The 27,329-nt window shown below is 57.0% G+C and overlaps 1 protein-coding gene across 4 annotated transcripts in view; it reads left to right on the forward strand.

The window, feature by feature from the left end:
- Positions 1 to 27,329, forward strand: part of DNAH1 (dynein axonemal heavy chain 1) — an 84,044-nt gene that overhangs the window by 51,709 nt on the left and 5,006 nt on the right. For 2 of the 4 annotated variants that reach the window (XM_054245708.2, XM_054245709.2), the window contains exons 38-69: positions 1,714 to 1,891; positions 3,228 to 3,422; positions 3,513 to 3,632; positions 3,861 to 4,019; positions 4,102 to 4,209; positions 5,317 to 5,457; positions 5,600 to 5,760; positions 6,154 to 6,311; positions 6,619 to 6,792; positions 7,484 to 7,522; positions 10,638 to 10,816; positions 11,920 to 12,150; positions 13,641 to 13,837; positions 14,315 to 14,450; positions 15,385 to 15,593; positions 15,868 to 16,039; positions 16,764 to 16,955; positions 17,312 to 17,422; positions 18,139 to 18,324; positions 18,638 to 18,829; positions 20,416 to 20,583; positions 20,673 to 20,864; positions 21,052 to 21,183; positions 21,703 to 21,828; positions 22,879 to 22,998; positions 23,123 to 23,272; positions 23,387 to 23,547; positions 24,366 to 24,591; positions 24,718 to 24,913; positions 25,219 to 25,370; positions 26,650 to 26,846; positions 27,097 to 27,245. In XM_054245708.2, coding sequence (XP_054101683.2) covers positions 1,714 to 1,891; positions 3,228 to 3,422; positions 3,513 to 3,632; positions 3,861 to 4,019; positions 4,102 to 4,209; positions 5,317 to 5,457; positions 5,600 to 5,760; positions 6,154 to 6,311; positions 6,619 to 6,792; positions 7,484 to 7,522; positions 10,638 to 10,816; positions 11,920 to 12,150; positions 13,641 to 13,837; positions 14,315 to 14,450; positions 15,385 to 15,593; positions 15,868 to 16,039; positions 16,764 to 16,955; positions 17,312 to 17,422; positions 18,139 to 18,324; positions 18,638 to 18,829; positions 20,416 to 20,583; positions 20,673 to 20,864; positions 21,052 to 21,183; positions 21,703 to 21,828; positions 22,879 to 22,998; positions 23,123 to 23,272; positions 23,387 to 23,547; positions 24,366 to 24,591; positions 24,718 to 24,913; positions 25,219 to 25,370; positions 26,650 to 26,846; positions 27,097 to 27,245 — 5,207 coding nt within the window. Of the gene's footprint in view, positions 1 to 1,713; positions 1,892 to 3,227; positions 3,423 to 3,512; positions 3,633 to 3,860; positions 4,020 to 4,101; positions 4,210 to 5,316; positions 5,458 to 5,599; positions 5,761 to 6,153; positions 6,312 to 6,618; positions 6,793 to 7,483; positions 7,523 to 10,637; positions 10,817 to 11,919; positions 12,151 to 13,640; positions 13,838 to 14,314; positions 14,451 to 15,384; positions 15,594 to 15,867; positions 16,040 to 16,763; positions 16,956 to 17,311; positions 17,423 to 18,138; positions 18,325 to 18,637; positions 18,830 to 20,415; positions 20,584 to 20,672; positions 20,865 to 21,051; positions 21,184 to 21,702; positions 21,829 to 22,878; positions 22,999 to 23,122; positions 23,273 to 23,386; positions 23,548 to 24,365; positions 24,592 to 24,717; positions 24,914 to 25,218; positions 25,371 to 26,649; positions 26,847 to 27,096; positions 27,246 to 27,329 lie in introns of those variants that run through there. The other 2 variants (XR_013527348.1, XM_054245710.2) reach the window with 2 other exon arrangements.

The raw sequence follows: 27,329 nt of genomic DNA on the forward strand, positions 1-27,329 counted from the left end.
CTCCAGAGAAGAGTCTCCAGTTCTCTGCTAGGGGTCTCTCTGCTTGGCTCCAGTGTTCTGGGAACCCTGTAGGGGATGGTCACTGGGGAGGGACAGCCTCCCACCTTCCACAATGTGGACCTGTACTGCTTCCCCCATTTCTGATGCAGATTCTCCCCCATATCCACTCCAGTCTCTTATGTAGGTAGGTGGGGGGCCTGGGGGTCAGATCAGAAAAATGTCCCCTATTAAAGAAAAATATATATATTCAGTGATTCTTTGTTGGAAATAGATGCTTGGTGCCACAAAGAAAAATCAGCACTGAGACAAAGGATCTTTCAGCAACACAGTTTTTACTTCCTGGGCTGCAGGAAGGGTGTTCTCACTGGCCATCGTGCCACAAGAGTACAATGAACAAAGGAAAACAAAAAAATATATTCCTAACGCATTTGGGGTTACCCTTACTGCTGTGTCTGATCTCCATTGGCTGGAATCAGACCTCACAATCTAAACTAAAACTCGATTGGCTAATAACTGAAAACTTTTTTAAACAGGCAAAAGCAATGGACAGCTGGGACATGCCTGTGAGCACGTCCAGCACAGATATCTTGGTTAAAATACAAGGACATAGAATGTACTATGTGCCTGTAAGCAAGGCATGTCTAACAGCTGCATAGGATAGGGCTTAACAAAGTTATCAGCACACTTATTCTTTAATAAGAAAGGAAACTTTAAAAAGGAACTTTTTTACTTCTCACATTCTTTTTGAAGCATGCCAAGGAAGAACGTATTCAAGAGCATGACAGGCACAGGGACCATTGCACTGGGGCCTTGTAGTTGTGGGGAAAGATTGGTCTCTGAGTACAGCATGGGCAAGTGGGAATCTCTAGCCAAGGGGCAGGGTGAGCGTCAGTAGGTGGAAAACCCAGAGGAAACATCAGGGATGCTGAGGGGGTGGGATTCCAGCTAAACCAGCCTAACAGGATTCCAACTGAAGACAGGCCTCTGGGTAACCAGACAAGTCCCCTGGGGGTTTGCAGGGAGGAGCCTCAAAAGTGATCAGATATCAAGGATTCTGGCCAAACTGACTTCGAAGGGTTCTTTGTGGAAAGTGGATTTTACAAGTAAGTATGCCTGTGGGCCTAGGAGAAGGCTCGGGAGCCTAAGGCTGGGCCCAGCAGAGCATCTTTTTCAGCCCTACTGGCCCCTTACCTGGTGGCATGTGCTACCTCCGAGGTCTGAGGTCTGAGCGCCCCTCCCCCCAGGTCCCCCCCCACCCCTGGTTCTGCTGAGGCAGGATCTGGCCACTTCTCATCATGCTGCCTTCTCTGCCCTACCTACCATTTACCTTCCTCCATTCTGTCCACTGTCTCCCAGAGCTGCGCTGCCTCCATCTCTGCTGTGGCCTCCTCCCCTGCTCCCTTTTTCCTGTTGGGATTTCACCTTTAATGGGTCTTCAGCAGGGATTCAGCAGGGCAGGGACATAAGCACATGTTTTCGTTACACCTTGTGACATCAAACAGTCACATTTTTCCTATTATAATTTTTATTTTTATTATATTTTTTTGGTCTGGTCTCTGAGTACCACTATTACAATTTTTAAAAGAGCAAAGATATTGTAGGGAAATGTAAAACAGAGCTGGCCCACCCGGTGGCCAGGCTTCCCTGGGAGCCAGCTGTGTGGGAAGCACTGCCTCCCTGGTGTCTCCTGCCCTCTCCTCCCTGGCGCTGCAGGACAGATGGGATTTTCTCCTCGCTCATCCGGGCGGGGGCCATCGCCTCCGACACGAACAAGAAGTGGTACATGTTCGATGGGCCAGTGGATGCTGTCTGGATTGAGAACATGAACACAGTGCTGGATGACAACAAGAAGCTGTGCCTCAGCTCCGGGGAGATCATCAAGCTCACAGAGGTGTGCCCACCTGTCCGCCTGCCCACTCTCCTCCAAGGCTGGGTGGGCCTGGAGGCTGGACCACGCTGGCCAGGCTCTGCCTCCTCATCCCTGTCTCTCAGGGCCATGAGTGCGTCTCAGGCTGTCACCATGACTCAGCAGGAGCTTAGGCTCGGCTTCTAGTGCCCCTCCCTGGCCTGAGCTCCCGCACCTCAGGATGTCCCGCACTGTTGCTCAGAGCACCCTTTACACAGATCTTCTTTCTTCTTTCCTTCCTTCCTTCCTTCCTTCCTTCCTTCCTTCCTTCCTTCCTTCCTTCCTTCCTTCCTTCCTTCCTTCCTTCCCCCCCTCTCTCTCTCTCTCTCTCTCTCTCTCCTCTCTCTCTCTTTCTTTCTTTCTTTCCTTCTTTCGACAGAGTCGTGTTTTGGCACCAGGCGCCAGGCTGGAGTGCAGTGGCGCAATCTCTGCTCACTGCAACCTCTGACTCCCGAGTTCAAGCGATTCTCCTGCCTCAGCCTCCTGAGTAGCAAGGACTGCAAGCACACACTACCATGCCCAGCTAATTTTTGTATTTTTAGTAGAGACGGGGTTTCACCATGATGGCCAGGATGGTCTCAATCTCTTGACCTTATGATCCGCATGCCTCAGCCTCCCAAAGTGCTGGGATTATAGGCGTGAGCTACCACCCAGCCCAGAACTTCTTTTTGTTGTGCTCTGAGCCCATGAGGATGACCGCCCCACTGCTCCCTGGCTGACGGTGCCTTTTGCCTCCCAGACCCACTTTCAGCCATGTCACCCCATTGGGTCAGGTGTGCACCTGGCCCTGGTAGTGTGCACCTGGCCCTGGTAGTATGCCCGGGGTCTGGGGGATGGGTGGTATAGACCACCATGGGGACCTGCCTGGTGTGTGAGGGGTAGTTGTCAGAGAAAGAGGGCTGTGCAAGAGCAGCTCACGGGTCTACACTGAGTCCAGCTCTTGAATCCTTCTAAGAGCAAATAACTGGCAGCCAGTGTGGACCTGTGTCCAGGTGCACGGGGTGGGGGTTCTGGAGCAAAATACACAGTTTCCATTAGATGTCCCCAGGCCTCCAGAGACCCCAAAATGCCCTGACCCCAGTCTGGCCAGTGAAGCCCAGGAATCTCCTGACCTGGGGTCTTCCTCAGGGCTCCAGGGAGAGCCACATTATCAGCTGAGGATCCAGCGGTTCCTGCATCCCACCCAGCACTGCCACTGCCCCACAGCCTGCCCACACCTCCCACTTGCAGGACGTGCAGCCCCTCCCCACAGCCCTGCAGCCCTTTCTCCAGGCCTGGGGACTGGCAGCCAGCCCACTCATGCCGTTCATCTTGGCACCAGGCAATGAGCATGATGTTCGAGGTGCAAGACCTGGCAGTGGCCTCGCCAGCCACGGTCTCCCGCTGTGGTATGGTGTACCTGGAGCCCGGCATCCTGGGACTCATGCCCTTCGTCGAGTGCTGGCTGAGAAAGCTGCCCCCCTTGCTGAAGCCCTACGAGGAGCATTTCCAGGTCCTCTTTGTCAGCTTCCTGGAGGTTAGCGAGGCCATGGGTATGCCTGACTCCGGCGGGGCAGCAGAGCACTGTGGCCGCCAGCCATGAGAACTGGGTGCCTGCTCCCTGCAGGAATCCATCTCCTTCGTTCGGTCCTCAGTGAAGGAGGTGATCAAATCGACCGATGGCAACCTGACCATGAGCCTCCTGAAGCTGCTGGACTGCTTCTTCAAGCCCTTGCTGCCTAGAGAGGTATAGCCCTGAGAGTGAGGCTGGATGCACCTGGTCCCTCTACGCCCACCATTCTCCTTGCTCTCCGGGGCCTGGAAGAGAGACTCAGATTGGTGTAACATGGGTCACCAGACCACCTGCCCAATTGGCTGTAGAGAAACAAAGCTGTGTGGCAGAGGTCAAGACATGCCCCAGCCCCACTTCCTCAGGCGTTGATACTGTTCCTGATACTGTTCCCTCTATCCCCAGGGCCTCAAGAAAATACCCTCTGAAAAGCTGACTCGAATCATAGAGTTGATCGAGCCCTGGTTCATCTTCTCCCTGATCTGGAGCGTGGGTGCTACTGGGGACAGCAATGGCCGTGCCAGCTTCAGCCACTGGCTAAGGTTCAAGATGCAGAATGAACAGGTGAGAGCCTGCAGCCCCCCGGGAGTGGTAGCCTCAGTCCTACTGGGTCTCACAGCCTGATTCTCCTCCTCGTTCCCGGCAGCTGACTCTGCTCTTCCCAGAAGAGGGGCTGGTGTTCGATTACAGGCTGGAGGATGCGGGCATCAGCGGCACCAACGACGATGAGGATGAAGAGGAGGAGTTCAAGCAGGTGGCCACAGGCCCATTCCAGAGACTGCACAGGGAGGGACCACTGGGTGGCAGCTGTTCCCGCAATGAATTATGGCCAGAGGGAGCAGTCATGTTGATGGCCACCAGGTGTCAGGCGGGGTTATATGCATCATCTCATGAATTCTCATGGCCTTGCAGAGTGGTTATCACTGTGCTTGTTTTCCAGATGTGGCAGAGCTGTACTTGAACCTGGGCTGAGGGGAGACCTCTTCCCAGCCATACACACTGCCTCTTTCACATTGATGCTGAGCCCAGGGATTGGCCACTCCAGTTCCACTTAAAAGCCCCATTTTCCCAGAGCCTTGGCTCCATAGGGTTGGGGGTCAAGCTCTTGATGCCTGCTTCAGTGTCTTCATCCCCACTATCAGCTAGCAAGTGCTCCAGGAGCCCCCCTTCATCCCAAGGTCAAGACCTCAGCCCAGGAGGACAGAGGTGGAAAGGCATCTGCAGAGACCTGTCCATTACTGTGCAGGATCCTGCTGGCGGGGGGGTCCCAGGGCACATTTGCATCTAATGGTTAGGACTGTGCCCCGTGGGATGTGTTGGTTTGGCCACAGTGGGCCCCCATCCGGGGACGTCTGCAAGCTGGGTCAGGGCTGGCTGTGAATGGAGGGATTTCTGCAGGCAGGGATGGTGTTGTACCCAGCAGCCTCTTGGCTTCCAGCTGACACCAGCACCCATGGTTCTGGCCCCCACGTTTCTTGTGTAGCCTGAAACGAAACAGCAAACACCTTTGCATTCTGGGTTGTTCAATTCCCAGAGCATCTCCTTTCTGCAGAGACTCAGGGCCTGGCAGTCCTTAGGGAGCTCCCAACCTGGGCAGCTGCATTCAGGGAGACCGTTTCTATCCAGCTGTGTTCAGAGTCCCTTATTCTTGGCCTGTGCCCTGCTTTCTGTGTCCCCCTCCTCATGCAGAAAGCAGGGCACAGGACTTTCCATTTCCGCCGGAAGCAGCCCTGCACCTGGACCCTCTTGCCAAAGCCCAGCAGTACAGCTCCTAGCCCTGCCACACTTGGCCATAGGACCGCAGCCAGGAGAGGGGCAGGGAGGGGTTCCAGGCCCACCACTGAGCCACCTATGATTCCAGGTTGCCTGGGTGAAATGGATGGACTCCTCAGAACCATTCACCATGGTACCAGACACCAGCTACTGCAACATCATTGTGCCTACCGTGGACACCGTGCAGATGTCCTACATGCTGGACATGCTGCTCACCAATAAGAAGCCTGTGAGCTCCCCCAGGCCCTGCCTCTGCCCTCCCCAAGGCCCATGTGTGTGGGGTGGCCAGCCTCCCATACTGACTCGGGGGCAGCTCCTCCTGTGCACCCGGCCTACTGCGCGATCCTTCTGTGCCCTCCCCACTCTGCCAGGTACTGTGCATTGGGCCGACAGGCACGGGGAAGACGCTCACCATCTCCAACAAGCTCCTCAAGAACCTGGCGCTGGAGTATGTCAGTCACTTTCTCACCTTCTCAGCCCGCACTTCAGCCAACCAGACCCAGGACCTCATCGACAGCAAGCTGGACAAGAGGCAGGGCACCCCCGCCCTCCTTCTCAGTCCCGCATCCCCTAGCCTTGCCCACCCAGCTGCTGTCTCTCCTCTCTACCAAATTATTTGAGCTGGTCAGCGGGTGGCTGGTCTCCCTGGCTGGGCCCTCGGGCAGGGCCCCGGGTCTATCTGTGAGAAGCCTGTTGTCTGTCTGCCTGGGAGGCAAGATTCACTTTGAGGGAGCTCAGACTCAGGTCAGCCAGTCCCAACTGTCCCAGGACACTCAGAACAAGTCGGAGGGTGAGTCAAGACATCTAGCAATTAGGAGGAGGCTAAAATTTAGCAAGGGCTTCCCAGAGGCAGAGTTGCCACACCATTGCTCCTGGGTTCTCAGAGTGCCTGTGGGTGCTGGGCTCACACAGCCCCTCCCCTCAGGCGGAAGGGTGTGTTTGGGCCACCTCTGGGGTGCAACTTTATCTTCTTCATCGATGACCTGAACATGCCAGCCCTGGAGACATACGGCGCACAGCCACCTATTGAGCTGTTGCGTCAGTGGATGGACCACGGCGGCTGGTACGACCGCAAGGTCATCGGTGAGTGTGGCCGGCCTGGCTCATAGGGCAAGGGCTGGGCGTGCTGTGCAGGGACACAGGACGTATAACGCTGAAGACCTACAGTACTTTAAGGCACCCACAAACATGTTTTAATTTCTCTTAAAATTAAAGGGGAGGAGGATGAACTTTTAGGACAAAGAAAAATTTTCATGTGTAATACTGATGTTTTGTCTTTATTCCAATACTGCTGTAAAGTATAATTTTGAATTTTTATATGGAGAAGGGGCCATGAGGTCATCATGCAGCCCTGGCCAGCGCCCTTCCTGACTTCCTGTCCCTACTCCAGGTGCCTTCAAGAACCTAGTGGACATCAACTTTGTCTGCGCCATGGGCCCCCCAGGTGGAGGGAGGAACAACGTTACCCCTCGGCTGACGCGTCACTTCAACTACCTGTCTTTCACCGAGATGGATGAGGTCAGCAAGAAACGCATCTTCTCCACCATCCTGGGCAACTGGATGGGTGAGTGTTGGTGTGGGTGGCACGGACAAATGCAGAAGCCCAGACCAGGGAGGCCACACCAAGGACAGTTAGTGGCCACCAGAAAGTCAACCTCTGGCAGCTCATGAATCTCTCTGAGCCTGTTTCTTCATCTGTGCCTACCATTCCAAGTCATGAGGTTTAAGTGTGATATTGCATGTAGTGCAGCTAACATGAAGCCTGGCACATGGTGATTGCCGGATGTATGATACACATATATGCACTCATCCACATACGAACATACATATACATTAGTACTTGACCAGATACTCTGGTGGAGGTATGTTGCTTTTAGAAATCAGGAAAAGCCACAAGATAGGATGGACAGAGTGTCTCTGATCCTTTACGGGGCTTGGGGAAAAGCTTATCCCAAGATACTATTTCTCCCACCATCCTGCCTCCCTCCCTATGCACACTGTAACTTTTGAACTCTGCTTGGCACGTGCCAGATGGTGGGTGATGGAGCTCAGGCCTCCCACCCTCTGGCCTGGCCTGCCCTGCCTCCAGGGGCTTAGGCAGGACCTACCTGCATGTCCAGCTTGGAAGTGGGGGCACGCTGCTCTGAGGAGGGGTTGGGGAGTGGCAATTGGTTGCTTTGGGAACTTCCCAGGCCAGGATGAGCAGCAAGAGGTCCGCCTAACCCCAAGCCTGTGTCCCTCCCTCCACCCTCTAGCTGGACTCCTTGGAGAAAAAAGCTACCGGGAGCCTGTGCGTAAGTGTGGGCCTGGGCAGGAAGGGGCATTGGTTCCAGTGTGAGCTCTGGGCTCTAGTTGGGTGTGTTGAGACTGGGACCAGGCGCCATGGTGAAACATCCTCAGGTTCATGCAGGGACCTTGGGCCACTGGGTGGTAGAGTGGAGGCTGACACAGGCACTGGCTGCCCCATAGGCACATTCAGCCATTCTTATAGTCAGCTGGCCCTTCCATGCCTGCGTTAATGTCTAGCTGATGATAGGTGCAAATTAAATGCAAAATGAATGCACGAATAAGGGACTCCAGCAAACTCCCACCCTGTGTGAAGAACAGCACTCGAAGGAGCAGGTGTGCGCAGGAAAGCCAGGAGAGGTTTGTGTGGGGCAGGCATCGTGGTAAATGTGCCCGTTGATGAGGCAGGGCAGCTGACCACTTCAGTTCCTGTCCTTGCCCAGGCTCGCCTCCTCCCCCTGCCCTCACCTGAAAGAGGCCTTCGGGAAACAACTCCCTTTTGAGTCCACACCCACCTGCTTACCTGCATCCAGCCCTTGGGGCCCTGCCTTCCCTCCTGTGGTTCCTCCCTGCCGACACCAGCACTCCCTTCTCCATTTGGCCTTCCACAAACAGGCCCCATTCTCCATCTTAACCACCAAATGCAAAACAGCCTCTCTGGGCCCCCTTCCCACCTGCCCCGGGCCATCGCTCTGCCTCTTTGCTCACCTTGATAGCACACCTCCAAAGTGTTATCTCTTCCCGCTGTACCCGCGCTTACCTCCTACTTTCCTATGAATGCCCCTTCAACCCCTGAGAGTGCTCTTGTCACCAGCAGTCCCGTGTGGCCAGATCAGTGCTCAGCCCTTTTCCTCACCTTCCCGGGCATCCGTCGTGCTGGCCGGCAGGTGACCCCTTCCTGCAGCAGGCTTCTCTCAGGCCTGCCTGGTCCCTGGTCTTCCATTCTCGGATGGACTGGGGCTTGGTCTCCAGCCTCTTCTCCCTCCAACCACACTGTCTTCAGACAGTCCCATCCGCCTCTGATGGGGAAAAACTGTCTTTGTGCTGGCAACTCCCAAGTCCACATCCTGAGCCCAGCCCTGTCCCTGGACGCCTGACTCCACATCCCCCCTGGGCTGTCCACAGGCCGTGTCCACAACACTGATGGAGGTGTTGTGCTATCAAGGTGAGCAGAGAGGCAGAGCGATGGCCTGGGGCAGGTGGGAAGGGGGCCCAGAGACACCTGACTCCACACCCTCCCCGGGCTGTCTACAGGCCGTCATGTCCCCTGGACACCCGACTCCACACATCTTCTGGGCTGTCCACAGGCCGTTGTGTCCCTGGATGCCTGACCCCACACCTCCCCTGGGCTGTCCACAGGCCATCGTGTCCCCTGGACGCCTGACCCCACACCTCCCCTGGGCTGTCCACAGGCCATCGTGTCCCCTGGACGCCTGACCCCACACCTCCCCTGGGCTGTCCACAGGCCATCGGGTCCCCTGGACGCCTGACCCCACACCTCCCCTGGGTTGTCCACAGGCCGTTGTGTCCCTTGGACACCTCAACCCACACCTCCCCTGGGCTGTCCACAGGCCGTCGTGTCCCTTGGACGCCTCAACCCACACCTCCCCTGGGCTGTCCACAGGCCGTCGTGTCCCTTGGACGCCTCAACCCACACCTCCCCTGGACTGTCCACAGGCCGTCTCAGGCTGAGCCTGACCCCACACCTCCCCTGGGCTGTCCACAGGCCATCTCAGGCTGAGCCTGACCAGATCCAGCTCCTGAGTGCCCCGCAGTCCTCATCTCAGGTGCTGGCAGCACCATCCTTCCAGGTGTTCCCAGCAAGACAGAGCCCTGGTGCCATCCTGCGTCCCCCTTCCCTCACCCACAGCTCACTTGTCAGGAGGTCCTGAGAACCCATCCCAATCTGCCACTGCTCACCACCCCATTCTCGCCCACCTGGCCAGTGCTACAGCCCTGCCATGGGCTCCAGGCGGCTGCCTTCACCTGCCTGAGGTCTGTCCTCTGCTTGCAACCGCAGGGACCCATGAAAACATCCCACCAGGCCACAGTCTTCCTCTCTCACCCATCTCATTCAGGCAAGAGCCCGGGTCCTGACAGTGGCAGGCAAAGCCATCATCAGCACCCCCACAGCCCTCTGATCTCACCGCCTCCCGCTCACTGCCTCCTTGCTGGTCCTTAACACGATGGGCCTGCCCCCACCTCTGGGCCTTTGCCCTGCTGTCCCCTCTTCCTGGAACAATTTTTCTCCAGTTATGTACGAGCTTGCATCTGACTTCCCTGCTTGACTGGCCCCTTCCTCCGTGAAGCCTCCCCAAGCATTCCTATAAAATCGCCCCCAAGCCCAACTCTGGCCCTCCCTGGCCCCTGTCCTGCTGCAGAGCTGTCCGTAGCCATTGCCGCCTGTTGGCTGCCTTCATTAATAGCTCATTGTCACCCTTCCCAACAAGAATGTCTGCTTGTTGAGGGTGAGGAGTATGTCTGTTTGGGTCACTTTGTGCTCGGTGGCTGTGTCAGCAAAGCAAGCCCTCTCCTGCCCTTTCTTTCCATTTTTTCCACTTCACCAAGTTTGCACTGACAGAATTTGGGTTCCCAGCGCTGAATTGGATAGTTTTCAAAGAACAGGCCAGTAGATGTGTGAGTGGTGAAAATGCAGGCTGGGGGTAGCCAGCCCCAAAGTGGGTGGTGAGCCCTCAAGGTTGGTAAGCCCTCCAGGCCTCCCCTGCTTAGGCATCCTGAAGCCTGTGTGGACCATGAAACCCTCTCCACATGTGGCTCAGAGGTGGAATGTTCAAGTCTGGGCACAGCCTCCACAGGACAAGGCAGTAATGGCCCCGCCCAGCACTGACCCCACGAGCGCCCCAATTCCATGATGAGTCCCAGTGCTCCAACAGGCCATGTCAGCATAAAGATATAAGGGGGTGCAGATCGGGAGATTCTTCATCTCCCCCAAGCTGGGGGCATCTGAGAGGGGGCCAAAGGGTACATAGAATCCAAGCCTGCAGGCTGGGGTAGGGGCTTGGTGGGGGGCACAGCACAGCAAACGCAAGGAGGTCAGGACCTGCAGAGGCCGCAGAGGGAGCTCCTGGCTGTGTGACCCAGGCCACTCTCCTATTCCCCCAGCCGGGGCCCCCCACATTGCCCACCTCACGGAGCCCCTCGTGGAAGCCACCATCATGGTGTATGCCACCATCACCTCCCAGCTGCTGCCCACTCCAGTCAAGTCCCACTACACCTTCAACCTAAGGGACCTCTCCAAGGTCTTCCAAGGCATGCTCATGGCTGACCCAGCCAAAGTCGAGGTGAGGACCAGGCAGGCACCCTCCCCAGTGCCCACACTGTCTCGCCATCCTCCCCAGCCCCATGGAGTTCAGGCTTTCCTGCCCAAACAGGTCCAGAGTGGGGTCTCCTGGCACATGGGGGTGCCAGGCCTTCCAGAGCTCAGCCTTGGCACAGCTGAGCCCAGTCTTGTGGGTTAAACCCATGTCAGGAGTGCTGAGTGAGATGGGGGTCGCACGCGGGAGCCAAGGCAAGGTGAGGGAGAAGGGAGGCTTCCGGTGGGCCTGTACGTGAGAACATGTGAGGCACAGGGAGCAGGGTGCCCTCTGGGAACCCAAAACACTCAGGTGGAAGGAGGAGGAAGTGTAGCAGGGAGCCAGGTGTCAGGGGCACTGGTAGAGGTGGGACCAGGTGCTAGGCTCAGTGGGCGGATGAGCATGTAGCTTACATTTATCCTGAGGGTATAATGGGGAGCTGTGGAGGTGGGCGGGAGAGACCTGCACTTTGGAATGGGACTGAGCAGCCAGTGTGCGTGGGGCCCAGGGCTGAAGAGATGGGGTAAGCCGGACAGAAGCTGGCCCTCGCCTTATAGCCACCCTTGTAGCCAACCAAGTCTACAGAAAAGACTGGGGGTTTCCACAGGGCAGTCCTACCCCCAGGAAGATACAGGGAAGCCGGGACAGAGGTGGCAGCAGAGATGGAGAGAGGGGCCAGGTTCCGAGGAGGTTTGTGGGTCATGTCAGTGTGGCCTGCTGAGTGGTTAGATTTGAGGTGTTGGGAAGGTGTTAAGAGCATCAAGCATCCCTCCCAGGCTTGGGGTGAGGGGAGCCACAGGGGGCTAAAAGGTGGAAGTGATGACTTTGAGATGCTTGCGACCAGCTAGCAGAGCCAGATGCCCAGAGGGCACTTGGCCAGCTAGACTTGGAGCTGGGAATGAGGAGGCCCAGGTGGCACTGTGCCATCCACCCCATCCTCAGCTGGCCAGCAGTTGCACCTGCCAGCAGCCCCCACACATGGTGGCTGGGCTATGGTGGAGAGCCAGGCCCACCCTCCCATGCCTGCTGCTTTGCGAGATGGCTGAGGGCCCGGGGGCCAAGGACAGGCACTGATGCTGGGGCTACTGCAGGACAAAGTGCAGCTGCTGCGACTGTGGTATCACGAGGACTGCCGCGTGTTCCGCGACAGACTGGTAAATGAGGAGGACCGCAGATGGTTCGACCAGCTCCTCAAGCGCTGCATGGAGCAGTGGGAGGTGACCTTCAACCAGGTCTGCCCCTTCCAGCCCATCCTTTATGGGGACTTCATGTCACCAGGCTCCGATGTCAAGTCCTACGAACTCATCACCAGTGAGAGTAAGGTGAGGGGCCCAGGTAGGCGCCCTACCCCTGGTGAGTTCCTCTTTGATCTGCCCCCTGGAGCCCAGGCCCCTGCATTCACCACTAACACACCACCACGCTACACCTGGAGGGCCAGGACTCGGGGTAAGAAGGCCAGCGCCAGGAGACTCCTGGCATACTCATGCTGTCTCTGGGTACCAGTCTGTGGTCCAGCTGAGACGGGCTCTAGACACAGGGGCAATCATCCCTCCACAGGGGGTGGAGGGAGGGGCCTGGGGCCACGGGTCTCAGTCAGGGCCCCAGGGAGGCAGGGAAGAGGCCTGACTTGGTGGCCTGAGAGCTGCATGGCTGAAGCAGGGCTCCTGACAGTTTCTCTCCACACGCATCCTCTCCTAGTTACAAGAGCTCCCACCAGGGGCCCAGGGCCAGCATAGCAGGTGAGCCCCAAAAGGAGCAGGCAGGGCTCTGACCCAACTCTCAGGCCTCCATGTGTCCCTGGGCCAGGCCTCATGCAGGGGGACCTGGTTTCTTAAGGCCCAGTGTTCCCCCCATGCACAGGAGGAGCAGGGTATGCCATGGCGGGCAAACTCCCCATCAGGGAAGGAGGTACACGACATTCTGATTAGCCGAGCCCAGGGCTGGAGGTGCCCCAAAAGTGGCAGCAAGCAGGTTCCCACAAGGGACTGCCCTAAGCCATGACTAGAGTGGACTGGTTGAGATTCCAAAGAAAGAAGCACTACACGCCAGGGTAATCAGTCCTGAGTGTTATTAGGGGAACTCATACAGGGGAGCGCAGATATGTTCTCATAGCTCAGTATGTCTGTGATGAGGGGGGTCATATGAGTTCTGACGTTCACATGCAGGCTGAAGGAATTTGGGTGGGCTAAGGGCTAGCTTCTACGTGTCATCTAACAACATGATTGATCCCTCAGTGTGTGTGTGTGTGTGTGTGTGTGTGTGTGTGTGTGTATGTATGTATGTGACTGGGTCTTGCTCTGTCACCCAAGCTGGAGGGCAGTGACATGAACTTGACTCACTGCAGCTTTCACCTCATTCGCTCTATCAATCATCCCACCTCAGCCTCCCTAGTAGCTTGGACACCACAGGCACATGCCACCATGCCCAGCTAATTTTTATTTTTATTTTTTTGGTAGAGCCAGAGTTTCGCCATGTAGCCCAGGCTGGTCTTGAACTCTTGTGCTCCAGTGATCCTCATACCTTGGCTTCCCACAGTGCTGGGATTACAGGATTACTCGAAAGAGCCACTGCTCTAGGCCAATCCCTCAGTGTTTTGAGCAACATGCTAAGCAAGTTTATCAGTGTCTGGGAATGTTCAGCTTGGGTTCAAGCCTACAGGGGAAACATGCAGCTGGCTGGGTCACAGAGCAGTCAAGGCACCCTGTGCTTCTCGGTCAGGACAGAAAAGAAAGCGTTAGGGTCAGGGAGGAGGAGCCAGGAGACCCTACAGTAAGAGAGACCTCACCTTCCCCACCCCTGCCTTGGTGCTCAGATGATGCAGGTGATCGAGGAGTACATGGAGGACTACAACCAGATCAACACAGCCAAGCTGAAGCTAGTCCTCTTCATGGATGCCATGAGCCACATCTGCCGCATCAGCCGCACCCTGCGCCAGGCGCTGGGCAATGCACTCCTGTTGGGCGTGGGTGGCAGCGGCCGCAGCTCCCTCACACGCCTCGCCTCGCACATGTGAGGACCTCTGGGGCATGCTGGGCAGTGGGCAGCTGGGGCTGGCTGGTCAATTAGACCCATTCTTTTGCACAGTGGTAGAGGCTAAGGGCAAGCCTGAAGCAGGCCTGGGCAGCCCACAAGCTTCTGGAAAGACTGGTAGCAAGACCTGGGCTCCAAGGAGAGGCAGCAGCAGTGCCCTGAAGTACTGTGGGGAGGGAAGTGTAGTGCAAGCATCTCAGAGGGATTACTAGGGGAAGGGGACAGGGCTGCTCTCAGAACCAGAGGTGGGAGGATGGAAGGTAAGTGTGTTAGGACTGAAGGAAAAGCTTGGGCAAAGGTCTGGAGGCAAAAGAACAGGTTCAGGACCTACAGCGTCTGCAGGTCTGCCCAGGTGGGAGCAGGACTCCAGGTGATTAGGATAGTGTGTCTACCTGCCACCCTTCAGTGCCTGGCCCCAAGCCCCTGGCATGCTTCAACCCAAACTTCTGTCTCTAGGGCCGAATATGAGTGCTTCCAGATTGAACTATCCAAGAACTATGGCATGTCTGAATGGCGAGAGGATGTCAAGAAGGTCCTGCTCAAGGCAGGCCTGCAGAACCTACCCATCACCTTCCTGTTCTCAGACACCCAGGTACCACCACTACAGCAGAGGGCAGGGCTCCAGGGGGACTGGACACAGCCCCATCTGAGCGTAGCACCCCGGAAGGTGGTCAGTCCTTCATGCCCAGCTCACTCTCAGTCAGGGCAGATCTCAGAGGGACCACCAGGATGGGCCACAGATGGGCAGGTTGAGAGCACAAAGCCAAACCCAACCTCTCAGAGCAAAGGTGGAGCGCAGATTGTCACTCATTCCCCAAGGGTAAAGAAAGCCCTGGTAGCATAGCACCCCACTCATTGGCCAATGGTATCCCACCTCAAGGACCACAGGACTTGTCCCCAAAGTGCTGGGGATCCATGGCTTCCCTGCTCCCTCTGGGGCTCCCTAGGCATGAGGCTTCTCCCTAGACCTCTGAGAGATTGTCTGGGGTCACAAGACAGAGCAGGCTTCAACCTAGCTGGTGGTCCAGGCTGAAGCCCCTGAATATGCCCCACTCTGGACCAAAGGCCCCTCTGCTCCCAGCCCTATCCCAACCCCAGAGCTCCCTTCAGGACAGTCACTGTGTGAGGCAGGAAAGGAAGGATGCCCTCTAACACAAGCCAGGCTCAGGCTGGATGAGATGGGCAAGGACCTCTCTCTGCCCATGGCCATGGTTTCCTCCTGTGAGTAAACTGAGGCATGGAGAGGGGTGAAGAGGAAGATGCCAAATCCCCTACTGAGGACCCAGGGCCCTGCCACAGCCCAGTGGTTTTCAGAGCTTCTGCATGGGGGCGAGTACCCACTGGGTGCAAGTCCTAGACTATGGCTACAGGCTAGTCTCTGATGAGGTCACTTGTGCGAGCCCTGATTTCTCTGAGCCATAGTGGCACAGTCTGTCAAATGGAGCTGTTGTGAAGGTCCAGTGAGACTGTGGTCACAGAGTCCAACATGCAGGGGCTTAACTCCCCAACCCTTCACCCCTCCCCAGATCAAGAACGAATCCTTCCTGGAGGACATCAACAACATCCTGAATTCTGGTGACATTCCCAACCTCTATAATGCAGACGAACAGGACCAGATCGTCAGTGCCATGCGGCCCTATATCCAGGAGCAGGGCCTGCAGCCCACCAAGGCCAACCTCATGGCTGCCTACACCGGGCGCGTGCGCAGCAACATCCACATGGTGCTGTGCATGAGGTACAGGCAGCGGTTGCCGAGTTATGCCGGGGCAGCAGAGGCGGGTGTGTGCAGGGGCTGGCCCCAGGGACACTGTATGCCTGCGCACTGGGGCCTGAGATGAGGAGACGCGGCCTGGGCCTGGCCATCATGCCATCGGGACCAGGCTGCTGTGCTGCTGTGCTGCTGTGTCCTGGCTGTCATGTCACAGGGCTGTGTAAAAGGCCCTGGATCCTGGGCTCCTGGGGGCACTAGTCAGTGTCTCTGGACCTCATTTGGATTCCCGGCTTCCCAGCCCTATTGGAGAGGTCTTCCGAGCTCGTCTGAGGCAGTTTCCCTCCCTGGTCAACTGCTGTACCATCGACTGGTTTAACGAGTGGCCGGCAGAGGCCCTGAAGTCTGTGGCCACCATGTTCCTCAATGAGATCCCAGAACTGGAATCCTCCAACGAAGAAATCCAAGGACTGGTGGGTGTCTTGGTGAAGCTCAAGTCCTTGGGGAGAACAGTCTGGTTTGGTGCATGGGCTGAGGGTCACCAAGGTCTGGGTAAGAGTCCCAGGCTCATCACCAAGGGTAAGCTTTTGGTCAGGCAGTGTTGCCTGTCTAAGCCTCAGTTTCCTCATCTGTAAATGGGCAGTGCCATAGGTCATCACAGTGACTAGGGTGCTGGGCACACAGCTACACGGGTACTGTTTCCCTTATTCCCTGGGGGCCTCATGACACTTTCTTCCAAGAACTCCAGAGACCACAAGTGGGAGTGTAGATTTGCCTGCTCCAACCCGAGACAGCGACAGTCCCAACATTTCCCTACCCAGCTGTGCTGAGGCCTTGGGCTCTCTCTCCCCCTAGATCTAGCCTCTGAGGCAGAACCACCTAAGGCCTCTCAGGGAGAGGCAGGGCATGGGGCTGTGACAAGAGCACTGGGCCAGGAGCTGGGAGAGAGCTGGGTCCAAGTTCAAAGCCAGCCCTGAACTTGAACTAATCTCTGGACTTCCCTGGGCCTGGGGTGTTTCACCTGCCCAAAAGATGACCTCGACCTGGAGGTCATGAGGCTCAAAGAATGAGTTTGCGAGACATAGAGGTTCCTGCTGTGGCCCCCTCCTTGGCCCAGGCTGCAGTGGCTGTGGGTACCCAGTCCCTGTCTTTGCTGGGGCCTCCATCAGGCCGGAACCTGTGGTCTCCCTCCCCCAGATCCAGGTCTGTGTGTACATCCACCAGTCGGTGTCCAAGAAGTGCACTGAGTACCTGGCAGAGCTGGCCCGTCACAACTATGTGACCCCCAAAAGCTACTTGGAGCTGCTTCATATTTTCTCCATCCTCATTGGGCAGAAGAAACTGGAGCTGAAAACTGCCAAGAACCGCATGAAGAGTGGCCTCGACAAGGTGGGTCCCAAGCAAGACCCTGTGGACAAGGCCAGCTGCCTGCGGGCTGGCCACTCAGCCCTGATGCCAGGTGACACCGCGCTCAGCCTTTCAAATCGCAGCCCACAATGTTGAAGTGGGTGGCTTCCCCCCTTGTCAAAAGAATAAAAGTTTCCAGTCAAGAGCCAGACTAAAGCAGGGCACCTCACAGATTCTTGGGGGACTGACACCCTTCCTCTGGGGTCGGCTGGGCAACCTGGGGGCCACAGAAGCTGCTGGCTACAGCCTCTCTCTCATGAATGCGGGTGGCCCAGCAGGCCCGGTGCTCTCTCTGTGCCCTGCCACACCTGTTTTCCTCTCTGTGCCCCAATCCCCAGCTGCTGCGTACTTCTGAGGACATAGCCAAGATGCAGGAGGAGCTGGAAATTATGCACCCCCTGCTGGAGGAGGCTGCCAAGGACACCATGCTCACCATGGAGCAGATCAAGGTTGGGGTACTCCCAGGCCCCTCCCAGATGCCTGACTCTGTCTGAGGAAGCTCGGCACCCCCACACAGGCGCAGGCGTGTTAGCTGCCTGGCCACTGCAAGTTGTCTGGCCTCTGCGTGCCCCAGTTTCCTCAGTCAGTAGCCATCTGTTTAGTCATGGAATGTCTGCCCAGGAGCTCTTCTACCCCAGGCACTGCACTGGGCAGGGGGTCAGCGAGAAGCAAGGCAGAGGAATCCAAACGATGCCAATAACCACAGCCCAGATTCTGCCCAGCACAGGGCCCCACATTGAAGGGCCCGATCCCCACGGCAGACTTTGCAGTTTATATATTCCTTGTGACAGCTTTCTGGCAGGAATAGTCAAGTGTCCTGCTTTGCAAAGTCAGTGCACTGCAGAATTTCCCAGCAGATAGAAAGAAGCTGGAGGAAAGGCAGGAGGAGGGTCTTTGTCTTGCATGAAGGTGCCTGTGGGCTTAGGGGGCCCTGCCTGTGGGGCATTTATATTCAAACTTGTAAGTCCCCAAGCCACATGCCAGGCCCATGGTGAGCACTCAGGAAGTGGAAGGGGCTTCTGGTATTCCCAGACCTCTCTGGCCTGTCACAGCTAGGGGGGCCTTTGGAGGACAGGGCACCCAAACACTCATTTCATTCCATCTGGGGAGACTGAGATTCAGAAGAGAAAAGGGAGAAGGACACGTCTGTGTCTCCCATCCCTAGGTGGATACGGCCATCGCCGAGGAGACTCGGAATTCAGTGCAGGCAGAGGAGATCAAAGCCAACGAGAAGGCCAAGAAGGCACAAGCTATTGCTGATGACGCCCAGAAGGACCTGGATGAGGCATTGCCAGCCCTTGATACGGCATTGGCCAGCCTGCGCAACCTCAACAAGAATGATTTGACCGAGGTGAGCAGCAGGGCATCTCCTGGCATTCTCTCCCATATGCCTGTCCTCAGGCCCTCCCTCTGCACATCCTCTGGGACCCAGCTGCCTGCTCCACCCTCCTCGCTCCAGTCCCCAGGGCCTAGGTAGGAGCACAGGTACCTGGGTGGGGGAGCAGGAGGAACTGAGGGCTGAGGCCAACCTCTGTGGATCTCTGAATGTGCCTGCGTTCTGTGATAGTAGGGACTTGGTTGGTAGGATCAACCTTTCTGGCAGGTCCCTGCCAAGGGGTGCCCACTGAGTATGGGTCTTCCCCACATGGTGGCTGGTCCTGCAGGTACGTGCCATGCAGCGGCCACCCCCGGGCGTGAAGCTGGTCATAGAAGCTGTGTGCATCATGAGAGGCATCAAGCCCAAGAAAGTGCCTGGAGAGAAGCTGGGCACCAAGGTGGACGACTACTGGGAGCCCGGCAAGGGGCTGCTGCAGGACCTGGGCCGCTTCCTCGAGAGCCTCTTCAAGTTTGACAAGGTGAGCATGCCACACCCTGGCCAGGCGAGTGAGGACAGAGCCTGCCAGCAGGACAGTGAAGCTGGAGAGGAATCTGCCCCCAACAACAGCATCTGCATGTGCAGTGCTCTCTGTCCCATCTCTCTCTGTCCATCTCCCCACCACCGTCACCACACAGGCCCCAAGGGCCACACAGATGGCTGGAACCAGAGCCTGGCCCCAAGGCATTCTCAGTCTGGTAGGTGACAGATCCACCCACAGAAGGGTATTGAGGAAATTGGGACCTGGACAGGCTCCTGTGCCCCATAGGATGTCATCCATGGTCATTCCAAGGCTCCACAGCCTGGAGATTGTCTTTCATGCCCTCTCATCCCAGCAACCCCCAGGCCTTGGCCAAGACCTTCGCCATCTGCCCAGTCATCCCCTCTCTCCCTCAGCCTCAGCACTTGGGGCTCAGCTATCCAGTCTCTGGGTTTCTCTGTCCATCTGGGGCCATCAGTATTCTTGGGCATGTGCTCTCTCAGGGGCTGTGCCATGGCTAAGTAGCCTGGAGCTCATAGCCCCTTTGGGGCTATGAAATTTGCTAGGGGACAGCTGCCTGTCCCACACAGGCCACCATCCACTGTGTGTCAGTATCAGGCCCTGGGCACATCCCACACCCATTTCAGCAGCATCTGGACCCCTTATGGGCTACCCCATCCCTCCTTCTGTCCCATCAGACAGGAAACTAGAGGCCCCACTGGCCCAATTAAGTCCCTCTGAGAGAAGCGCCCAAGCCACAAGTGCTCAAGCCAGTGCTTAGGCTCCCCTGGGCCCAAGCTCTGACCTTTGGGAACTCATGAGCAATGCAAAATACCTGGGCCTATTATGAACTACAGGGCTGGACTCTCTCTGGGTGGGACAAGAGCCCCAGGACATAGGGTAGGCTCTTGAGGTTGAACATGAGCCTAGTTGGGCATCAGAACCACTTACTCATGTCAATACCTGCTGATGGTCTTGTTTTCAGAAAGTAGCCCCTTGCCTTTAAATGAGCTTTTTTTTTTTTTGACAGTGTCTTGCTCTGTCCCCCAGACTGGAGTACAGTAGTGGGATCTCAGCTCACTGCAACCTCCACTTGCGGGGTTCAGATGATTCTCCTGCCTCAGCCTCTCAAGTAGTTGGGACTACAGGCGCACGCCACCACGCCCAGCTAATTCTTTATATTTTGAGTAGAGACAGGGTTTCACTGTGTTAGCCAGGATGGTCTCCATCTCCTGACCTCGTGATCCACCCACCTTGGCCTCCCAAAGTGCTGGGATTACAGGTGTGAGCCTCAGTGCCCGGCCTCAAATGAGCTTTTAAGTGGAGCCTCTGTATTATGAAATCTTGAGGCTGCCACAGTGTCCCAAGACCTCCCTAATCATATTATCTAAAATCCTAGGGACCAAAGTTTCCTTTTTGGCCAGGCTTTCTGGGCTATGTTGTTCCTTCAGGAGAAAGAATCTATACTGAAGCCAGCACAGGGCATAAAAGCCAGGGTGTCCCTCAGCAGGCCCCACTTCCTGGCAGAGCCCTTCCCCTGTCACCCTTGAGAAGCAGCCTCTTGAGGCCCAGGCTTCCCACCTCAGGACAACATCGGGGATGCGGTGATCAAAGCCATCCAGCCATATATTGATAATGAAGAGTTCCAGCCAGCCGCCATTGCCAAGGTATCCAAAGCCTGCACCTCCATCTGCCAGTGGGTGCGTGCCATGCACAAGTACCACTTTGTGGCCAAAGCCGTGGAACCCAAGCGGGTGAGGACTGAGTGGAGTTAGTGGGGGTGGGGGCGGGCTCCCCTCCCAGGGGTACTCGGCGAGCTAGCCCTGTGTTGTCCATCCTGCAGCAAGCCCTGCGGGAAGCCCAGGAAGACCTGGAGGTGACGCAGCAGATCCTAGATGAGGCGAAGCAGCGCCTTTGTGAGGTGGAGGATGGCATCGCCACAATGCAGGCCAAGTACCGGGAATGCATCGCCAAGAAGGAGGAGTTGGAGCTGAAGTGTGAGCAGTGTGGGCAGCGGCTGGGCCGCGCTGGCAAGGTTCGAACCCTCCTCCCACAAGGGCTTCGGCTGTGTCCGGCCCAGACCGGGGCCAGAAGGGCCCAGGGTGTGTGTGTGGGGGGGGGCCAGGGTGGCTGTCCACACCCCCTCCCTGGCAATGGGCAGGGCCAGCCCCAGGCTCCCAGCCCAGCCTCCCAGAGCCCATCCCACGTGGCTGCCCCTCCAGCTCATAAATGGGCTGTCGGATGAGAAGGTGCGCTGGCAGGAGACAGTGGAGAACCTGCAGTACATGCTCAACAACATCTCCGGTGATGTCCTGGTAGCCGCTGGCTTTGTGGCCTACCTGGGCCCCTTCACGGTAAGGAGTCCCCACCTCTGTCTCTAAACAGCCTCACCTTCCCAAAGAGGCCCTTCCTCCTTGAGGCCTCGCCTCCATGACAGGCAGCCTACGGGAGACTCTTCCCTCACTCAGCCATTCAACAAGCACTTCTCAGGCACCTTCTCTGAGCCAGGCGCTGTAGACCTGGGGATACAGCCGTGTACAAAATAGCCAGAAAATCCACCTAATGGGAACATAGAAGAGCTCACATTTCTGCACTTGCTGCATGCCAGGCACCATTCTAAACACGCCATCTGTGTCCCATTTAATCCTCTTAGCCGCCATTATAGGCGGGCATCGATAGCATTGCCTGTTTCACAGATGAAGGCTGAGGTTTGCAGAGGCCAAGGAAATCACCCAAAGTAGGATTAGAATGCAGGTGTCTGGCTCTGTGTCTGACTCAGATCTCTGCAGCTGCCCAGCGCTGTGGTGTAGTGGGAGTTGGGAGGTCTCTGTGAGTGTCATGGTGGGGTAGTCCTGAGTCTGGCATCTCCCCAGGGCCAGTACCGTACCATGCTCTACGACAGCTGGGTCAAGCAGCTCAAGAGCCACAATGTCCCGCACACCTCCGAGCCCACGCTAATCGGGACGCTGGGAAACCCTGTGAAGATCCGCTCGTGGCAGGTGCCCACCCCAGGGGCAGGAGTGCCCAGGCGGGGTCTATGGCATGGTCCAGGCAGGGCCAAGAGCCTTCTGCTTCCCTCCTACCCTGCTTTCTGGGGCCTGGCTCGGAGCTGCCTCTGCTGAGCCCTGCTGGGCCCAGCAAGCGGGTCGTGGGTAGGAGAGGAAGAGAAAGCTGGGCTGAGTGTGGCACAGATGCTAGCTAAATGTGGGGAGGGGGTTAGGGGTACTTTCAAGAGCGTGGGGTGGAGGTTGAGAAGCCGTGTCCAGAGTGAGGGTTTAGAAGGGTTGTCTGGCCAGCTGCAATAGCTCACGCCTGTAATCCCAGCACTTTGAGAGGCCTTAACGGGTGGATTGCTTGAGCCCAGAAGTTCAGCACTAGCCTGGGCAACTTAGCAAAACCCCATCTCTACTAAAAATTAAAAAATTAGCCAGGCATGGTGGTGCGTGCCTGTAGTCCCAGCTACTTGGGAGGCAGAGGTGGGAGGATCACCTGAACACAGGAAGTAGAGGCTACAGTGAGCCAAAATCGTGCCACTGCCAAAAAAAGAAAAGTAAGGTTTTCTAAAGGAAGAATCTGAGCGAGACTCCAAAGGGCAAGGAGAGTTGATAAAGAGAGAATGAAGAGGCTGTAGGCAGAGGCCAGGTGTGGGCAGAGGCCAGGAGGATCAGTAAGGTGTGGGCTCCATGAAGACGGTCTCACCAAGTGAGCACTCGGTAGGCAAGAGGACAGAAAGGTGAAAGAGGACCTTTCTTTGTTCATCTGGCAACCCCAGGTGTAACAGTGGGCAGGGCCAGCCTCCCATCAGTGTCCTTGCGCATGTGCTATCTCAGGGGCTGTGCCATGGTAAGGTAGCCAGCTCAGAAGCAGGGAGAGGCAGGAGTCCTGGGGGTGAGGCCTTGCCCACATTGTCACCTGCCCCCAGCCTCCAAGGGGATGCAGTAAGGAGAGGAAAATCCACAGCCAAAGCACAAGGCCAGGAGAGGCTGATGCCCCCAGTGACCCTCCTTGCAAGAAAGCCCTGACCCAGTCTAGTACCTGGGTCTCCACAGATTGCTGGCCTCCCCAACGACACACTGTCAGTGGAGAATGGGGTCATCAACCAGTTCTCCCAGCGCTGGACTCACTTCATTGACCCTCAGAGCCAGGCCAACAAATGGATCAAGAACATGGTGAGCCCACCCACCAGGCACCACCACCCCACCCCAGCCAGGCATAGCAAGGGTAGTGGTGAGCAGCAGAGCCTCAGGCTGGCTCTCAGTCCCTACAGTCCTCCCTTTCCCCATTCCCTTGCAGGAGAAGGACAGTGGGCTGGATGTGTTCAAGCTGAGTGACCGCGACTTCCTGCGCAGCATGGAGAACGCCATCCGCTTCGGCAAGCCATGTCTGCTGGAGAACGTGGGCGAGGAGCTGGATCCGGCCCTGGAGCCCGTGCTGCTCAAGCAGGTGGGTCTGCAGTGGTGACGGCAGGGTGGCTGTGGGCCTGGACAGGGCAGTCCCCTTCCCCTGCCCCACTGGTGATGCTCAGGCCACAGCACCCACTGGTCCCACCTGCCACAGACATATAAGCAGCAGGGGAACATGGTGCTGAAGCTGGGGGACACGGTGATCCCCTACCATGAGGACTTCAGAATGTATATCACCACCAAGCTGCCCAACCCACACTACACGCCCGAGATCTCCACCAAACTCACCCTCATCAACTTCACCCTGTCACCCAGGTAAGCCCCCTCCCCTGGGGACCCCCACACATCAGCTCTGTGTCTGCCTGCCAAGCTGCCCCTCTCCCAGCCCCAGGCTGGGACTCAGTGGGGCTTTTTCCCACTCAAAGACTTTGCCAGTTTCCCCCCGAGGCACTCACATTCCAAGTCTTTCTAGCCCCTCTAGCAGCCCCTCCTACCTGCCACTGTTTCAACCTAAGAGCCTTCATCCCACCTCATCCAGATCCCTAGTCAGGGGCCCCAGCCTCCGTGTCTAGTACTAGCCTCACCTCCTCCAGGGACCCCTTCTCTCCTGCTGAGCCCTTGCTGGGCCCTGTGCCCTCATCCTCAGAGCTGCCCCAGAGCCCTGAGGTGGGCACACTCAACCCAAGTGTCCTGCTTCCTATCCTTGCTGTCACAAGTCCAGGCACTGGTTTTCACTGGCCATCCATAAACAGTCCACAGCCCGCGGGCCTGCTTTGTGCTAAGGCCTCCATTTCAGTGGTCGGTGTGAACTTCTCCACAAAGCAGGGGGTGAAAGCACCCTGAAGGCCTGTCTCTGTGTATCACCCACAGCACCCTCCTGCCAAGGAGGTATTGTCAGCCCCTTCTAGGATTCCAGGCTGCCACCCAAGGGCTCACTGAGAACTAGTGTCTTTGAAGGCAGGCTCTGCACTAGCCCTGCAGCCTGAGATGGAGGCTAGGCCTTCTAGGCCAACATGGCAAGGATGCTGGGCTCTTGGAGCCGCAGAAGCACAGGTGGATAGGTGAGCAAGTTCACGGCTGGTCCTCCGGGGTCCAGCGGGTATTACAGACTTGTTGTCCCCTGCCCCCGGCAGTGGCCTAGAGGACCAGCTACTGGGCCAGGTAGTGGCAGAGGAGCGACCCGACCTGGAGGAGGCCAAGAACCAGCTGATTATCAGTAATGCCAAGATGCGCCAGGAGCTGAAGGACATTGAGGACCAGATCCTGTACCGGCTTAGTTCCTCTGAGGGCAACCCTGTAGATGACGTGGAACTCATCAAGGTGCTGGAAGCCTCTAAGATGAAGGCCGCTGAGATCCAGGTCAGCACTGCCTGCCCACCCACCTGCCCTGGGCCTGCCCCAGGCCTGCCCCCACCTCTCCCTGCCTGCCCCCCAAGTCCCATGCCTTCTGCTCTTTGACCCCTCCCCCACCCACGGCACCCACAGGCCAAGGTCAGGATTGCAGAGCAGACGGAGAAGGACATTGACCTGACCCGCATGGAGTACATACCCGTGGCCGTCCGTACCCAGATCCTCTTCTTCTGTGTGTCTGACCTGGCCAACGTGGACCCCATGTACCAGTACTCCCTGGAGTGGTTTCTCAACATCTTCCTCTCAGGCATTGTCAACTCAGAGAGAGCAGGTAGCGCTGGGATGCCAGGCTCCTACCCTGCACAGAGATGACCCATACGGACACAATTCCACTGTGGGGCACACACAAACTCAACTGTGTTCACTGGCATGCCCTCTCCTATTAGACTCACAATACATAAGAATGCACACAGCACTCCCAACCCTCCTCCCAGCCCCTTCACTGGGAACACCAAGTGCCCCAAAGGGAGACCCAGGCTGCCCCTAGGCTGCTTGGGAGACTGGCTAGGCTAGGCTGGACCCCGGGGCTCTTCCTTCCTCTCACCTCTCCGCACGCCATCACTTCTCCACCCACAGACAACCTGAAGAAGCGCATCTCCAATATCAACTGCTACCTGACCTACAGCCTCTACAGCAACGTCTGTCGCAGCCTTTTTGAGAAGCATAAGCTGATGTTTGCCTTCCTGCTGTGTGTTCGCATCATGATGAACGAGGGCAAAATCAACCAGGTGCTGGCAGAGACGCCCAGGACAGACGTCCTGAGGGGTGGCCCTGTGCCGGGCCTGAGAACAGGGCGGAAGGAAAGAGAAGGCCAGGCACGAGGGCACCGCAAGAGCAAAGGGGCAGAGGAAACAATTTCTTGATTAAAAACAGCTAGGGCTGGGCACGGTGGCTCCCACCTGTAATCCCAGCACTTTGGGAGGCTGAGGCGAGCAGATCACGAGGTCAGGAGATCGAGACCATCCTGGCCAACATGGTGAAACCCCATCTCTACTAAAAATACAAAAAAAATTAGTTGGGCATGGTGGCACCAGTGACTGTAGTCCCAGCTACTTGGGAGACTGAGGCAGGAAAATTGCTTAAACCCAGGAGCTGGAGATCGCAGTGAGCCGAGATCGTGCCACTGCGCTACAGCCTGGGCAACAGTGCAAGACTCCATCTCAAAAAAAAAAAAAAAAATCCAGGGCCAGGCACAGTGACTCACACCTGTCATCCCTGCACTTTGGGAGACCAAGGCAGGTGGATCACTTGAGGCCAGGAGTTCAAGACCACCCTGGTCTCTACTAAAAATACAAAAATTAGCTGGGTGTGGTGGTGCATGCCTATAATCCCAGCTACTCAGGAGGCTGAGGCAGGAAAATCACTTGAACCCAGAAGGTGGAGGTTGCAGTGAGTGAGATGGCACCATTGCACTCCAGTCTGAAAGACAGAGCGAGACTCTGTCTCAAAATAAATAAATAAAAACAGGCAGAAGACCCTCAGTTAATTGTGGTCCAACCAATAGCTCGAGGCCCAAGAAGGCCAATGCTGTGAGCACAGACCTTCTCAGTCCTTGAGTGTGCTGGTGAGCATGAAGACTGTCCCCAGGGACAGACTGCCCTGAGCCTCCCATACCTGCTTGGCCAGGAGCTCACACTCTCAGGTAGCCCCACGCAGTTTGTGGTGCAGTGGAAAGCCCTGCTGAGACAGTGAGAGTGACAGCCACCACTGCCAGAGCCCTAGCCAGTGCCTGGCACAGGGCTCTGGCCTGGGAAGCAGTCAGCCTTCTGATTCTTCCTACTCTCAGATGAGGCAGACGCCTAGAGAAGTCAAATCTCTTGCCCTAAGGTCACACAGCCAGGAAAGGCAGGGTGGGAACACTAACCCAGCCCTGTTCAACTACCACCCCCAAGGGAGACTCAGTTTCTCCAGGTGAGGGGAGTAGGAGAGGCACTACTGGGTGGGGGTGCCCAGAGAAGGAGGAGCTGGCCAGGCCCTGGGCACCAGCCTCCTCCTGTCTCCTGGCAGGGTGAGTGGCGCTACCTCCTGTCCGGGGGCTCCATCCAGACTGTGACTGAGAATCCAGCAGCCGACTGGCTGTCAGACCGGGCCTGGCGAGACATCCTAGCACTCTCGAACCTGGCAACCTTTTCCTCCTTCTCTTCTGACTTTGTGAAGCACCTGTCAGAATTCCGAGTCATCTTTGACAGCCTTGAGCCCCACCGGTTAGCTGGGCCCAGAATATGGCAGGATGAGTACATCAAGGGGAAGAGCCCCTAGGAAATGGCTTGTCTGGGAGCCTTCTCTAAGGAGCCACCCAGGGCTTCCCTGTGGCTGTGGACACATCTCCTGTGTGCCCCCAGTGTCACACCCCTGGGATAGCCCACTCTCCCCTGCCCAGCTGGCAGAATCCCTAGGGTCACCAACCTCCTTCCAACAGACTGGCTCTCAGTGAGGTATGGGCTACTGTTGCAGGGAGCCTTTGCCTGGCATCTGGGACCAGTACCTAGATCAGTTCCAGAAGCTCCTAGTCCTCCGCTGCCTGCGCGGGGACAAGGTTACCAACGCCATGCAGGACTTCGTGGCCACCAACCTGGAGCCACGCTTCATTGAGCCCCAGGCAAGTGCTGGCACCCTGGCAGGACTGACACCTTGGGCTCATCCCCGTCCCGGGTCCCAGAGCTCTGGCTGCACCTGGATAGACTATT

This window comes from Callithrix jacchus, chromosome 15 (genome assembly GCF_049354715.1).
Source record: "Callithrix jacchus isolate 240 chromosome 15, calJac240_pri, whole genome shotgun sequence".
NCBI lineage: Eukaryota > Metazoa > Chordata > Mammalia > Primates > Cebidae > Callithrix > Callithrix jacchus.